Source organism: Octodon degus, unplaced genomic scaffold (genome assembly GCF_000260255.1).
Source record: "Octodon degus isolate 3935 unplaced genomic scaffold, OctDeg1.0 scaffold00184, whole genome shotgun sequence".
Classification (NCBI taxonomy): Eukaryota; Metazoa; Chordata; class Mammalia; order Rodentia; family Octodontidae; genus Octodon; species Octodon degus.
In genome coordinates, this window is record NW_004524760.1 from 835,476 (window position 1) to 849,853 (window position 14,378).

The 14,378-nt window shown below is 55.8% G+C and overlaps 4 protein-coding genes across 12 annotated transcripts in view; 1 reads left to right on the forward strand and 3 right to left on the reverse strand.

Moving 5' to 3' along the window:
• Window positions 1-2: 2 nt before the first annotated feature.
• Ppp1r14b (protein phosphatase 1 regulatory inhibitor subunit 14B) lies at window positions 3-2,083 on the forward strand (the record flags this gene model as incomplete). The annotated part of the gene is made up of 4 exons (XM_023703954.1): window positions 3-212; window positions 1,288-1,371; window positions 1,623-1,655; window positions 1,742-2,083. Coding segments are annotated over 4 exons (396 nt in total), but the record flags the coding sequence as incomplete, so codon positions are not given.
• Window positions 2,084-2,505: 422 nt separating this feature from the next.
• Window positions 2,506-5,555, reverse strand: Fkbp2 (FK506 binding protein 2). Of its 5 annotated transcripts, none has more exons than XM_023704002.1 (7): window positions 5,426-5,514; window positions 4,346-4,369; window positions 4,015-4,183; window positions 3,410-3,522; window positions 3,238-3,284; window positions 2,729-2,764; window positions 2,506-2,654 (listed from the first exon to the last, which is right to left on the reverse strand). In XM_023704002.1, the coding sequence occupies exons 3-7, from the start codon at window positions 4,177-4,179 to the stop codon at window positions 2,593-2,595; spliced, it is 423 nt and encodes a 140-aa protein (XP_023559770.1). In that variant the 5' UTR covers window positions 4,180-4,183; window positions 4,346-4,369; window positions 5,426-5,514; the 3' UTR covers window positions 2,506-2,592. The 5 variants fall into 5 exon arrangements, with proteins under 5 accessions (XP_023559770.1, XP_023559772.1, XP_004643824.1 ...); XM_023704004.1 differs by lacking the exon at window positions 5,426-5,514 and adding an exon at window positions 4,596-5,091; XM_004643767.2 differs by lacking the exon at window positions 4,346-4,369 and having other exon boundaries at window positions 5,426-5,555.
• Window positions 5,556-7,995: 2,440 nt separating this feature from the next.
• Vegfb (vascular endothelial growth factor B) lies at window positions 7,996-11,415 on the reverse strand. 2 transcript variants are annotated; one of them, XM_004643773.3, is made up of 7 exons: window positions 11,114-11,415; window positions 10,618-10,660; window positions 10,097-10,293; window positions 9,851-9,924; window positions 9,619-9,654; window positions 9,144-9,278; window positions 7,996-8,416 (listed from the first exon to the last, which is right to left on the reverse strand). In XM_004643773.3, exons 1-7 carry the CDS (start codon window positions 11,189-11,191, stop codon window positions 8,395-8,397), a joined length of 585 nt encoding a protein of 194 aa, XP_004643830.1. In that variant the 5' UTR covers window positions 11,192-11,415; the 3' UTR covers window positions 7,996-8,394. The 2 variants fall into 2 exon arrangements, with proteins under 2 accessions (XP_004643830.1, XP_004643829.1); XM_004643772.2 differs by having other exon boundaries at window positions 9,144-9,379.
• The window catches only part of Dnajc4 (DnaJ heat shock protein family (Hsp40) member C4), a 4,929-nt gene continuing 1,961 nt past the window's right edge, over window positions 11,411-14,378 (reverse strand). For 3 of the 4 annotated variants that reach the window (XM_023703949.1, XM_023703948.1, XM_023703951.1), the window contains 5 exons: window positions 13,784-13,877; window positions 12,928-13,112; window positions 12,680-12,844; window positions 11,902-11,988; window positions 11,411-11,813 (listed from right to left, as the gene is read on the reverse strand). In XM_023703949.1, the coding sequence (XP_023559717.1) occupies window positions 11,708-11,813; window positions 11,902-11,988; window positions 12,680-12,844; window positions 12,928-13,112; window positions 13,784-13,877 (637 nt within the window). In that variant the 3' untranslated portion in view covers window positions 11,411-11,707. The remainder of the gene's footprint in view (window positions 11,814-11,901; window positions 11,989-12,679; window positions 12,845-12,927; window positions 13,113-13,783; window positions 13,878-14,378) is intronic. The other variant, XM_023703950.1, reaches the window with a different exon arrangement.

Sequence of the window (14,378 nt, forward strand, 5' to 3'; positions counted from 1 at the left end):
CCCCCGGACCAGGCAGCGGCGGCCCGGGCCCCCGCGTGTACTTTCAGAGCCCGCCGGGGGCCGCAGGTGAGGGCCCGGGCGACGCGGACGACGATGGCCCAGTGAGACGCCAAGGGAAGGTCACCGTCAAGTACGACAGCAAGGAGCTGCGGAAGCGTCTCAACCTGGAGGAGTGGATCCTGGAACAGCTCACGCGCCTCTACGACTGCCAGGTGTGTTCCCCCTCCCCGCGCGACACCCCAAAGTCGGTCTGAGCTGTCCTGCCCGGGAGCCCCGCAACCTGTCCGCCTGTCATCGGAGTCAGAGGGCGCCCCGCTTGGGCGCGCACCGCTCTCCGCACCAACCTCCGCCGGGTGTGTGCTCTTTCTTATCCGACTTAAGTCTCTCTCTTACGCATCCCTCGTGCCACTCCCCAGATCCAGCGAGATGCCCTCCAACAAGCTTTGAGGGATGGCCCGGCATTGGCAGGGGTCAGGGCTAGCCAGGGTGGCGGTGGAAGGAGATGTAACGTACCTGAAGCTAGCTACCTTGAACCTCTATTAAATGAGCTGGTTGGGGTACTGTGGAGCGTCTTGATTGTTTTAGTGGGCTAGCCTGGAACTCCATTTTGGTATGTGGGCAGATTAGACCATGCTCTCTGGCCTCTGGTTCTCCACCCCATGACTCCCGATTTGCTCAGATAGTGACTCAGGCCCCAGGGGGCAGGGTGGGGGAGTGGGTTTGCTTGGTGCTGGTTACCCTTGCCTAGCCATGGAACGAAGCTGGCTCCAAACAGGGCAGCAGCTTCCTGCGAAGGAGGGGTGGTGGGCGTCCCCTTCCTCCCCCAAAGCATAGGCCCTTTGTTTCCCCTTTACCAGGCATGGATCCTTCCCCCTGACCCCTCACCCTTCACTTCCTCCTCACTCCCAGGAAGCTATGACAGGTGTTTGGGGGAGGGGAGGGGGCTGTGATGAACTGGGACAGCTGGCCCCCATCAGTGCTCTTAGTGAGATGGGGGCCCGGATGCTGGGAAGACACATCTGCTGGGTTCCCAGTCCAAGGTCCCCAGCCCTGGTTGTCTGGCACCCCGGGTGTCCACTGGCAGGGACAGGAAGCGCGCCCCCCACACACACATTGGGCAGTTTGCCTTGGCACTGGCCTGGTCTGTTTTCCTTCTCAGAGCAGCTGCCACCCTCTGCTGGGGAGAGGGCTGATCTGGTCCTGAGGCAGGCAGGAACTGAAACCTGCCAGCCCCTTACTTCTATCCCAACTCGGGCCCTTGTCTCTCCTTCCCCTACCCCACCCCAGGAAGAGGAGATACCAGAGCTGGAGATTGATGTGGATGAGCTCCTGGACATGGAAAGTGATGATACCCGGGCTGCCAGGGTCAAAGTGAGAGAAGTGTGGCTGGGGGCTGGGGCAGGGCAATGGGTGGGTGCTATGAGACACTTGTCTTTTGGGGAAGCAAGGCCCTGAAATAGGCCACCTTTGGGCCTTAGTTTCTGCCTCTGGAAACGGAGGCTGACGATCTTTGCCTAGCAGTGACATTTCCTAAGCCACAGGTGACTCAAGTCACTTGGGGGTGGTAGAGTTGAGCTCTAGGTGTGGATCCCTGGGAACTCACTGTATACTTATACCCCCAGGAGCTGCTGGTTGACTGTTACAAACCCACTGAGGTAAGTGGTTTCTGCAAAAGGTGGAGTGTGGGGAGCCTGGGCTATCAGCTTGGGAGCCTGTCACCCTATGTCCCTTTCCTACCTAGGCCTTCATCTCTGGCCTGCTGGACAAGATCCGGGGCATGCAGAAGCTGAGCACACCCCAGAAGAAGTAAGGGTCTCTGACCCAGGTGAATGGTGGCTCCCACAGGACAATCGCTGCCCCTCAGACCTCGTAGCAACAGCAATAACGGGGGACCCTGCAGCTAGGCCTGGTGCCATGAGCAGGACTCCCCGTGTCCCTGGCCTACGGGTCTCTTCCCTTGCCCCCTCAGTTTTCCATTTTTGGGGTTTTTTATTGTTATTAAACTGATGGGACTTTTTGTGTTTTTATATTGATTCTGCGGCACGGGCCCTTTAATAAAGCTAGGCTATGCCTTTGGAGCAGCTAATCACAGGCTTGGCTGGTCTTTTAGGGTCTTTTAGGCTTTCCTACAGCTACTGCCAGCTCAGCTTCCCAGGTGACCGCAGGCCTTTGAGGGCCACATAGCCATGGCAGTAGCCCAGAACTGGCTCCCAGACAGGCACTGAAAGTGGCTGGGGAGCAGTGTGGCAGGCAGCCCTTAGGACTTTTTATCCTCTCTGGAAAAGGGTCACCATGCCCATGAGCCCAGACCCTGATGCTCTGCAGTCAGAGGGGAGGCTGGAGCTGTGGTTTATGGGGGTTTGGAGGTAAGGTGCTGGGGTCATACCCAAGGCCTTGTATATGCTAAGCAAGCACTCTAGCCCCAGAGTTATACCCTGTTCCCTGAAGCTGTGGTCTTAGCATAAGTCTCTCAGGGCCCACAAAGAAACACATGTTCACTCCATGGACTTTTAAACATTTTTTTTGTTTTGTTTTGTTTTTTAAACAGTCTGGTCCCTCTTGGGGTCCCCACCCCCACCCCTCTTAAGCTGGCTACAGTTCTGACCGGCGTTCAATCTTGAGCAGCTCCACCTCGAACACTAGGGTTGCACCACCTGGAGGGAGAGGTGAGGTCAGACTGGAACCTAAGTTCCAGTGGAAGGCATGGGGATGCCAGAAAGGGTATTACCTGGGATTTTGGGGGGAGCTCCCCGCTCTCCGTATCCTATGAAAAGTACACAAAAAAAACAAAGTGAAGCCAGGTGTGGTGGTGGATGCCTACAATCACCTAGCACTCAGGAGGCTAAGGCAGGAGGATTTCCTGGAGTTGGAGGCCAGCCTGGACTATCTAACGTGCCCTTGTCTCAAAAAGCTAGAGAAAGAAGTAAAATAAGCCATGGCAAGGCCCACTTATACTTCAGCTCAGTGGAGCAGGAAAGGGTGATTCTTTGGTTTTGAGAGGACCAGAGTGGAGGGTGGGACAAATGAGTGAATGGCCAAGGTCTGATGGGACAGCTGCAGCACAGGCACTACAGCTGCATGCCCCACATCTTGGCATATTCCAGCTGCTAGACATAGCCAGCCTTGGGATAGGTACTAGAGGGAATAGATAGGGTGGAATCCATTGAGGCTGAAGACACTTTCACCCTTCATTCCACACACCCTGAAATCCCCATCCTCCTAGGAAGGGCCTCTCACCCAGCTCAGATGGGATCACCAGCTTCCGCTTTTCCCCTTCACACATCCTGCAGGACAACACATGCTTAGCATATGGCAATATCCAGGATCCTAGCTCCCCCAATCCCAGTTTGCCTCCCAGCTCACCTCCTGGATCAGGACCATGTACACCCTGGCCCACTCCCAGACTCACCCCAGCAGCCCCTGGTCCCAGCCCTTGATGACCTGGCCTGTGCCAAGAGAGAAGACAAAGGGCTGGTTCTGGGGTAGGCTGCTGTCAAACTCCGTCCCATCTTCCAGTTTTCCCTGTGGGATGATGGAAAGACCAATGAGGATGAGGAACCATTCCTGACACCCCTCATTCATCTGTTCTCCCCGTCAAGCAGGTCTCCACAGCATAGTGGCCATACTCCTTATAGGAGAATGGGGGCCTGCCCATTAGCTCAGGTGTTTAAATGCCTGCTGAAACAAAGCAGTCAGGCTCAGGATGCTGTGGTTCATCTCCTCATCCTCAAGCCAAACCAGACCTGTCCTGAAGGCATCCTGAGCGGCCCCCAAAAAAATCCTTACAGGAGAAGTCTTGGACAGTTTACAGTACATTGTCACGCTTGTTGGTATCCACCCTGGGAAGCAGACAGTGGCAAACACTGGAAACGGGTTTAGAAGTAAAAGGAATTCCTCTTCATCACTCTCCCGGCTGAGGGGACAAACTAGGTTCCCAAGTCCTTTTTGGCTTCCATAAACCCCACCTACTGAAAAAGCTCCACCCCCTCGCCCACTGTGTAGTGTCTCACCCACCGTGTAGTGCATGTGCAAGACGTCTCCCTTGCGCGATTTGATAGGACAGTGGTCCACCCGCTTCTTGACCCCGATCTGCAGCTTCCGTTTGCCCTCGGAGCCCGTGGCTATGGCCAGGGCACTCAGGCAGATGGACAACACTGTCAGGACCCAGCTCGGCCTCATGTCTCTGTGGGCACAGACCCCGACCGAACGACCGGGAGGAGGGTGGGGAAGGCATGGAATACAAACAGGACCCTGGAAGAATGAAGCCCCACCATCTGTTGCCTGCCCAGAGGTTCCCCTCATCCCAGGTCCCCGCCCTCTCCCAGGTCTCCACGGCCACACTTACCAGTCCAGTTAGAAGGGGGCTTGGCTGAGGACCCCAGCAGCGAGGGGAGGGGGTCAGAGGAGGCCACAGCAGCCAGGGCCCCGCCCCTCTGCTCACCCGCCAACCTTCCCTCCCTGTTGGTCTCCACCTCTGCATTTCAGTTCCCACCCGTCCCCTTACGCAACGTCCAGACCCTATCTGACTGCACAACAGTTGCCCCAACTGGGCGGCCCCACTCACGCCACACCCAGCTGCCCCCTGTCCAGCATACCAACACTTCTGCCGCTGCTGCAGGGGGTCGACCCCGAGGCACCCATACATCCCCACTAGGAGGTTCTGGGGAGCCCCGTTCCTCCGGAGGTACACCCCACCCCGGGCCTGTGTCTCCGCCCGGGGCACCGCCCCAGCTCTGGGCCCTTGGGGGCCGTCGGGGCACCCAGACTGGGCCTGTGTCGGCTGGCCGACGAGCCCGCTCCACCCACACCACCTCTCCGGGGGGAGTCCTTGGCCTACCACGTCCCCAGGCACGGCCACCACGGAGGCCGCCCCCGCGCGGACGCCCCGGGGCATTACTTGGGCTTAAACCTTCACTAGGTTCCTTGGTCCCGCCCCCTAGAGGGTGAAGCTCCGCCCCCTTACCCGCAGCTCCTCCCTCAACAGAACTAGATCCCTTTTCCTGAACTGGAGCCGCACCACTCACAGGATGAAGCCCCGCCCCAAACGCCTGGGTTCCTCCCCCGTCTGACGCCAAACACGAGGCTCCGCCCACCACCAGTTCCCGTTCCTCCTCCAAGAGCCACGCCCCACCCCCCAGCAGTCCTGGCCCCGCCCCCAAATGCCGAGCTCCTCCTTCCGTCCGCACCCGCTCGGAGGTCCCACCGGCCTTCGTCCCACGTCCCGCCCCGAGTCCCAGGGCTCCGCCCCGTGCAGGGTGAGAACCCTCCCCCTGCGACATCTCTAGACAGCTCCGACCCCAGTCTGGTCTTCTTGCCACCTATCCCCCGTCGGCACCCAGAGCACCTGCCCGCTCCTACCCGGCCTGATCCAGCCTGCCCTCCTGCACCCCGGGTCCCCCCAGCCCGGGCTGTGGCCCCCGCTCACCTCCTCGCCGCGCCCCCGGAGTCAACCCCGCTCGCGCAGCCGCCTCTGCGCAAGCGCGTTCCCTTCGCCGCGGCCGGGCCACGCCGCCCTCCCTCATTGGACCTTGCGAAACCCGCTGTGGCGCGGCTTAGTCTCTGACTCCGCCTCCATATCACCACGTGATTTGTCACTTCCGCCGGAACTGTACTCTGCGGGGTTTGGAGAAAGTGACTTCTGGAAAGGCCAAAGGCACTTCCGGCCAAGGTGACTTTCCGGTCAACCAGACGTGAATCCCTGGTGGAAGCCTTGGGCGCCATCTTACTTTGCCCCCAGCATCTCCTACCGACGTCCGGCCTGCACCAGGCTCCATTAGCTGCTGTAGAAAGAACTGGGTTTGAATTACAGGTCTGCCACTAGTTGGCTGTGTGACCTTGACCATATTCCTTCGCATTTGGTAAACATGCTTGGTGATACCCACCCTACAGGTCACCTGTAAAGCTGAGCCAAAGTGTAGTTTCAGGGCCTTCCTTTCTGAAACCCCAGCGGGAACCTGGCTCGCTTCTGGCAGTACACACGGTCAGGTTTGTAATTGTCAGGCTGATCCCCTTCCTACACCACTTATTTTCAGATGCCTCAGTGCCCACCAGTGCCCAATACTCTAGACATCCATTAGCAGATGTAACAAATTTGTAGTTGAGAGACGACTGATCCCACAGTGAGTGCTAGGGAGACAATTTAAGATGATGTCCCAGACCAGTTTGCCTTTCTGGGCCTATTTCCTCAGTTGTAAATGGAGGATAATCGTAACTTGGACCTTGGACCTCAGAACTGAGCATAAAACCAGGAGATGCATGTGAAACTTTGTGCAAGTTGGTCTGGTCCTAAATGGGTGCAGAGATGCTAGCTGTAGGTCCCAATGACAAAGCTGAGCAAATGTAATGGCTACTATCACCCATTGCCTCTTAAGAGTTTAACTCATTCCTAGCTTGGGCCCACCAGGATGGCAACCACATCCACAAAACCAGCACCTCATGGAAACCTTCATTAGGAGTGCTATTTTGGGCTCTGTTTCTGATTGTGCCTTAAGAGGGCAAAACACTAGTCCTTGAAGCTGGCCCGCAAGCTCTAGGGGCCAAGTTTGGGCCAGACAATTCAGGAGTCTCAAGCAGCGCCAGGAGAGTGAGCCTAGGGGCCAGGAAGATAGCTCAGTAGAACAAGTGCTTGCCTGGCAAGTGCAAGGGTCTGAGTTCAGTCCCCTAAAGGAGAGTGAGCCTAGAGGTAACAGGGAGGGGAAGGTGAAGACTAGGTTGGGGGGACAGGAGATTGTCTCCTACACCAAATACACTAGCCACAGACCTCTGGTATTTCCCTTTAAGGTAGGGGAGGAATGGGGGTGGGGAGAGGTGTGTGCCTTACAGGCCCTGCTACAGGGAGCAACAAGCAGCTGAAACTAAAAGTGCTGCCCTGCAGGGAAAATGGGTGGTCTTTTCTACTATGTGAAGACAGACTCAGATTTTTCTGGCAACCCAGCAACCCCAACCAAGCAATCATTTCCTCTCTCCATATGCATATATAGAAACTCAGGCTCAAAAAGGGGTAGCCAAGATTGTAGCACCTTCATGTAATGCTAGCTGCTTGGGATGCTGAGGCAGGAAGACCACCATAGGTTTAAGTCCATCTTGGCCAATTTAGCATGCCTGTGTCTCAAAAAGGTAGTCCTTGCCTAGTATGCACAAGGCCCAGGGTTTAATCCCAGCATTGGGTATTCACTTTAGTGCCACATATACTTTTTTTTAAAAAGGTGGGGGCTGGAGAGATAGCTCAATGGTCTAAGGGCCTACCTGGCAAGCAGAAAGATGAGTTCTATGCCTGGTACCGCCTGCTACGCCAAATCCCACAGCCCCTGAGTACACTGTGCCAGCCTGAAACCAGGCATGCTGGTGCATGCCTGCAATCCCAGTGCTGGTTTGGCCAAAACAGGAGGATCAGTAAGAGTCGGAAATGCTTAGTGAGACTCTATTCAATAAATAAATAAATAAGGAAAAAAATTAAATCCCAGCACTGAAAAATGAATAAACAAAAATTTAAAAGGCTAGAGATATGGCTCAATGGTAGAACACTCCTGGATTCAATCCCCAGTATCATTAAAAAAAAAAAAAAATACAAGGTGTTTTTTTTTCCGCTGTTTGTTTTAAAGAGCTGGGTATAGTACTGTACACCCGCAATCCCAGCACTCAGGAGGCTGAGGCAGAAGGATTACCCTGAATTCAAGGCCAGTCTGGACTACACAGTGAGTTATAGCAAGTCTCTGTCTCAAAACACAAAAGGCAGTAAGAACTAAGATCATTCAGCAGACTGGGGTTCTACCACAAATTCACTGGTCATAGGCAGTGATAAACAGGATGCAAGGGTTCACATGCTCAGCAGCCCCATCAGGGAAGTGGTGAATCATGATCTAGGCTCTGCCTGGGACCTGCTGGGGGACCTTAGGCCTCACTTCCTCCATCAGCATGGTGAGTGGACAAGACAAGCTTCAGTTCTAGGAGGTAGTGATGCAAACCAGCCAGCCTGGATAGTGACACAAAGTGACATAGGCAGGGACAGCTCCTTTTATCTTTTTTTATCAAGGTTGGGAGAATCATAGTTTCTATACCAAAGCCAAAATCCTGTTATTTTCAGAGTTGTGGGGCTTCCTTAGAGGAGGGAAAGCAGGAGCCAGGTGTAAAATGCTCACATGCACAGGGTAGCACAAATCACTCCCTCACTTAGGACTCAACGTTTCACACTGTCACCATCTCAACAACTCTGTCAAACAGAAGGCAGCCGCAGGAGACAAAGGACAGCAGAAGAGTCCTCTGAGAGGCCCAGGTTGTGGAGCAGCTTCCACTAGGACCAAGGTCTTATAGGTTGGGCTGTTAGCAGATTCCCCTTTCTTCTCCTATAGGTGTGATGTATGAGGCAAGTGACCCCACAGTCTGAAAAGCAATGTGTCACCTTCGCAGCTTCTGGCACCTGTGGAAGGAGAAAAAGGTCTGTTCTTGCTGGCTGAGCTTAGCCACAGCACCTATTGATGCACTCACATTAACTTGGGCCAACCCGTCTCTCCTGTCCCTCTTGGGAAGGCCCCTGACCTGGCTAATATGGCATCATCCCATGGCCTCACTGAGGAACATGGGATGGCTAAACAGCACTGCTGACAAAGGTGCCCAAAGGTTCCAAAACATCCCACGGTCTATGGGGAGCCTAGTGGGGCGATGTCTGTCAAAGGGGCTCCTAGAAAGGCCGGGCTCTGCAAATTTCCATTCTAGGCAGATGTCCTCTACCACCCGAAATGGTTGACCACTAAGAGATCATGACAAGGGGCCGGGGAGATGGCTCAGTAGAATAAGCGTTTCCCTGGCAAGCGCAAGGGCCTGAGTTCAATCCCCGGTTCCACAAAAAATAAAAATAAAAAAAAAAAGATGATGACAGATGCCCCTGCCACAGGCCTTGGCATCTTCCACTAGCATTACCTCTTCTGTCTCTGATTTGCCTATTCAGATGTGAGCATTTATAGTCCACGGTGTTTACACTGATCCCAGTACCAGAAGATGCTTGCTAAAAGTTTATTTGACACATTCAGCAGCTTCTCCTTCCTGGCCCTCTTCCCATTGGCAGGCTCACTCTGAACGTGCTCCAGGACACAGCTTCAGTGGCTTTTCAGGCAAGTGCCCTAATCCCTACCTCCCAGTGTGCTCACCTGCAGGTGTCTGGGTTGAGCTCTAAGCCCCGCCCTTGGCAACGAAGGAAGCTGCGGCGTCGGCATCGGCAGTGGCAGGTCCGGGGGTCAGGGCGCTGGCGGCGCTGGCTGCAACGTGGGCAGAGGGGCCTGGGGCTGGAGTGGGATGGATGATGTCAGCTGGGGAGGGTGCTCCAGGGGCAGGGTCCCAGCCCAGAACAGAGCGGGGCTGGGGGCGGTGATGGGGAGTGGCAACCCTAGGAGGAGAAGCAACATGTATGGGGAGGGAAGGAAAAATCTCCCCAGGAGTTAAGGACCAGCCAGGGTGCACAGATCTGGGGAATCACAGGAAGAGAGGGGGAAGACAGGTAGAGGGACACGTGGGAGGGACTAAAGTTCATGACTCATCTGAATAACCCCTGGCCCACTCATACATCCTCTCCTGGGTGCTGGGCCTAGGCTCCAAACCCAACCGTGGAGGAGCCGAGGGACTCACCTGTCTGGCTTCATAGCACTCTCTCTTTTTTTTGGTCTGAAAAGTAAGAATGACAAAGACAAAGAGAGAAGAAAGATCAGGAAAGCCAAGCATCCTACTCTCTGGCCCCATATCCCAAGCCGACCTCTGACTCCACTCTTAGACACCTGGTCCCCACTGCAGGGCACTGCCACGCCCAACACCCCCACGCCTGGACTCAGCAAGCTCAGAAGCAGCTGATCCTGGCTGGCACCTGCATTCACATTGGCTGTGTTCTTCCAGGGACATCTCCCCCAGCTGACTGCTTGGGTACCGGATCATGAGGATCTGTGCTCGGGAGAAGAACATGGAGAAATAGTGACAGGGCTGCAGACTGGAGAGAGAACGGCTCCTCCAATAGCCAGGACCCTGGTGGCCAATCTCCAGCTTCCTGTGTGCTGCTCTTTGAGCTGGCCTGGACCCCAGAGAACCAGTTTGCTTGCCCCACCTGCCTTGGTACCTGCATTCGGACTTGGTGCTGCCCAGTGGGCACACATTCCAGGCCGTCGTCAGGGCAGCAGCCACCACAGCGCTGCACAGTCACACAGCTGGGCACCAGTTGTTTGGCCATAGTACCCATGAGCTCCATAGTCAAGGGCACTACCACCTCCCGAGGCTGGCAGGTGGCACGTGAATACACATCTATCCATGACACCACTGTGGGCAGACCCATAAGGTTTAAGTCCTTACTGGGTTTCCTGCAGCTGCTCCAGAACCTGTCCTCCCCAGTCCCGGTGTGCCCCTCCACTATCCCCTCTACTGTCCTCTTAATCTGGTCCTGGCTGGCAGGACCTTTCCCAGACCTGTTTGTCCAGAACCCAGCAACCCCTCTGCCCCAACTTCTTCCTCTATGAAATGGGAATAATAATTTTCATCTTACAGAATTGTGGTTATGCAAGATGAGACATTCTGAGCCTGAAATCAGGGCATGGGGCAAACCCACTTAGTACTGGCTGATGCCAAGTAACTGTTAACTATTACCTTTCTTCTGATGGCCAGGGGCATCATGCTGGGAGACCGGGGCCTGTGGAGACAAGAGACCTGGACCCCAAGTGCACTCTTGGAAGGGTGGCCTTGGAATCTGGAACCTTCACCTCCTCTCTGACATCTTTCCAGATTGCTCTTTAGCCAGAGCCTCAGCACTAGCTTTACCTGTCTTCTCCTGCCAGGGCCCAAGACCTGACAAGCAAACTTAGCCAGCAGTGTCAAATCTCCAAGCCTCAGGGCTGGGCTTGCTAGGGGGCTTTCCATTCAGGTCAAGAGGACCCAGTGGGCAAGAACCAGTACCTGCGGAGCAAGGGGGTGGGGCGAGGGAGTGGCCCAGGGTTCGGCTGGGCAGCCTGCTCCGAGGGGCACCTCCCTGGTGATGCCTGAGCCCCTGCGGTGTCCGAGTTGGAGGCCAAGGCCGCTGGGCGCCTTCCCACTTCCGCCAACCTTGAGAGGGCACGGGGGTGGGCAGGCCGTTGTGGCGGCGTACCTGGGCTGGGGCCAGCTGCAGGAGCGCGGCGAGCAGCAGGCGGCGGAGCAGGGGGCGCATGGTGCCCATGGGGGCCATGCGCCTGGGGCGCCCGCATTGCCCTAGCCCGGCAGTGTTGGGGGCGTTGGCCCGAGCCCCATCTAGCAGGCCGGGGCGCGGCGGGCGGGGTCCGAGTGCGGGGGGCGGCTCCTCCGCGGCCCCCTCCCGAGCCCTGAGCGCAGGCAGTGCAGCGCGGCTCGGTGGCGGTGGCCGGAGGAGCCGTCCAGGCGGGCGGCGGACGGCAGCAAACAGCGGGCAGCGGGGACGGCGGGATGGCGGGACAGCGGGGGGCCGGGCCCGGGCTGGCGGGCGGGCGGCTCATGTGACCCAGACACGCGCTCCCCACCAGGCGCGGGGCAGGGCGGAGCAGAAAGGGGACGCACCGCCCAGAGGGCTGGGCTCCAGGGTAGCCAGGCCGCAGGGGGGGTCCAAGCGCGGGGTCTGAAAGAGCAAGTGGCACAGGAGCTCTGAGAACCGTTTTATTGCGTGTGCTGTGCGGAGCGTGCAGGCCCGGGCCTCAAGAGGCGGGAATGCCCTGTGGGCCTAGAGAGTCCTTCAGGGGCTAGCGCTAGGGGGCACGAGCCTTGAGCCCGAGGAAGCCCTGGAGGGCGATGGCTGCAGACCCGGGTGCTGCTCCTGCTGGAGCCTCGCTCTGTTGGCCCTGAAGGAGAAAGCACCACAGGGGTCGGGCCAGGGACCCTGGAGGGTAGTACCAGGACTGGCAAGGGCAGGATGGAGTGGTGACCGACCTGGCCCGCGCCCGTGTGTCATTGTAGATGGCGGTAATGATGCGGTCCTTTTCATCCATGAAACTGCGATGCAACTGCTCCAACTTCCTGCAAAGGGGTGAACTTCAGTCCCTGCGGTCCCTGTTGTCCTTCAATTGCTCCCTCCTCCACCCTGCTCCAGGGTCTCTCACAGCTTTCCATCAGCAGGGAGCTAGGTCTAGATGTGTCTGTGATCAGTGAGGAGAGGAGCATGGAGTAGCAGGGAGGGCCTCCCAAGGTCCAGTAGTGCCCCAAGCCCTTAGCTGTCCTGCTGACAGCACTGAAGCAGCTCTGGTCATGGGGGTGCTCCCCCAACAAGCTAAAAGGGTGCTGACTCTGTCTCTGTCATTTAACTAGTCAGGCTGCTGGCAGTGGGTGCTGGCTTCTGCCTATCTTGGCTGAATTTCCTAATCTATATCATGGTATGGATGAGAGAGTGGCCAAGGACACCAACAACCACAGGAGGACTGTTACTGGGAAGGCTCAGTTACAATGCATTTGCTTCTTTGCATGATGTTACTTGGCTCCAGCCTACCTGGCAGCCAGCACCAGATTTACATTCAAATTATGAAAATGCTAATATTAGCCCTCCTTGCAGTACCACCTTTACCAAGTAAAGAGAGGCTCCAAATGCCAATGTGGTGCAACTCTAGCTGGAGAGACACACACTGCAGGTTGTAGCATGCTGTGACTGGCTGACCACACTGGACTCCCCCAACCCCGCCTCTGCCACCACCCCGGGGGGAGGACACAGATGCACCTGAAGGCAATGTAGTGCAGGCCCATGCCTGCAAGCATGAGCAAGAGGCAGTACCCCAGCATCCGCTGGTTGTGTTTCCGCTGCTGCCGCTGTGATTCAGGCCCCTGTGGCTTCACACCATGAAACTGGGCCCAGTATTGTTCATTGGGGGGTGCCCAGGAGCTGCTGGGAGGCAGAGGGAAACATGTGGAGATGAGGTTGTCTTGGAGACTTGGAGGTGGCAGCAGGTGGGGACAAGATTGCTGTACCTGTGTGTTTGTCTGGCAGATCTAGGGTAGGCTGTGGTCCCTGGTGGTTTCGGGGGGCTGGCTGAATGTAGCTGGCTGTCATAGCTGCGGCGGCTCTGCTCATGGCTGAGCACATGATAAGCCTCATTCAGCTCTACAAAGCGGCTATGCAGGGTTGGGTTCCCAGGGTCTCTGTCAGGGTGTAGCTGGGATGGAGCAGGACTCCCCTTATCTCTCTTTCCATATCCCTTCCCAGGACCCATCCTGATGACATCTACCCACAAGGACTCTGTTGCTGTCAGAGACCTTACCTGGGCAGTGCACCCTTACTCTTACACTGGTTGACCCATGACAGCCAGAACATCAAGACAAATAGACTCCCACCCTCTACCCTCATATAAACTTCCCCCTACTGCCAGCCCCCTGCTCTCTCCGTAGGACACTATCCAGATTTCTCAAGAGCAGACAAAGTCAAAAAAAGCAAGCCTAAACTGGGTGTGGTAGAACCTGCCTGTAATCCCAGCACTCAGGAGGCTGAGTCAAAAGGACTGCTATGAGTTCAAGGTCAGCCTGGATTACATAGTGTGTTCAGGGCCAGCTTGAACTACATAGTGAGACTCTATCTTAAAAAAAAAAAAAGAAAAGAAAAGAAAAGAAAAGAAAAGAAAGAAAAAGAAACAAAAGCAAACCTAGCTCATGAGGCTGGAGCCCTGGCCTCTGCACCCAGCCATTCCTCCTACCTAGGCAAAGCCTTGAGCCCCTTCCATCTCCATACATCCTGAAGGAACATGGCACCAGCCAGGAAGTAGATACTGCTGGGAACTTGGAGTGCATCACTACAGGGCCCTCTTCCTTTCCACTTTGGAAGCACTCATACCTCTTTAGACTTAATGAAGAAAGCTCGTTTAACTTCTTCCATGCTGGCACTAGGATGCACACCCAACAGTTCATAATAATTACTCAGGCCAGACCTGTGGAAAGAGGGTCTAAATTTGCAGGGGCTAAGGACACCTAGAGGAAAACCCCTGCCATGGTCCTCCCAGCCTCCCTGAGCCACACCCTTCAACTCAGGCTTGAGGAGCTGAGGCAGTTCCAAAGATAGAGCTGTCCCCAGACAGAGCTTCCCTTTAGGAGTGTTTCAGGCATTGTCCAGATCAGGACTTCTCAAAGTGTAGTCCTCAGACGTTGGCATTATAGAAACCTGAAAGCTTTTATTGAGACAGTGTCTTGTATAGTCCGTGCTGAGTCTGAACTCACAGCAGTTCTCCTGCCTTAGCTTCCTGAGTCCTGGGATTGTAGGCGTGCACCACCACACTCAGATGAAAGCTTGTTTAAAAGAGCTTACCAAACCCTGAGGTTTCAGCTACATAGGAAGCTAAGACAGGAGAACTGCTTGAGCCCAGAAGTTCAAGGCCAGCTTGGGCAACACAACAAGACCCATGTCAAAACAAAACAAAACAAAACAAAACAAA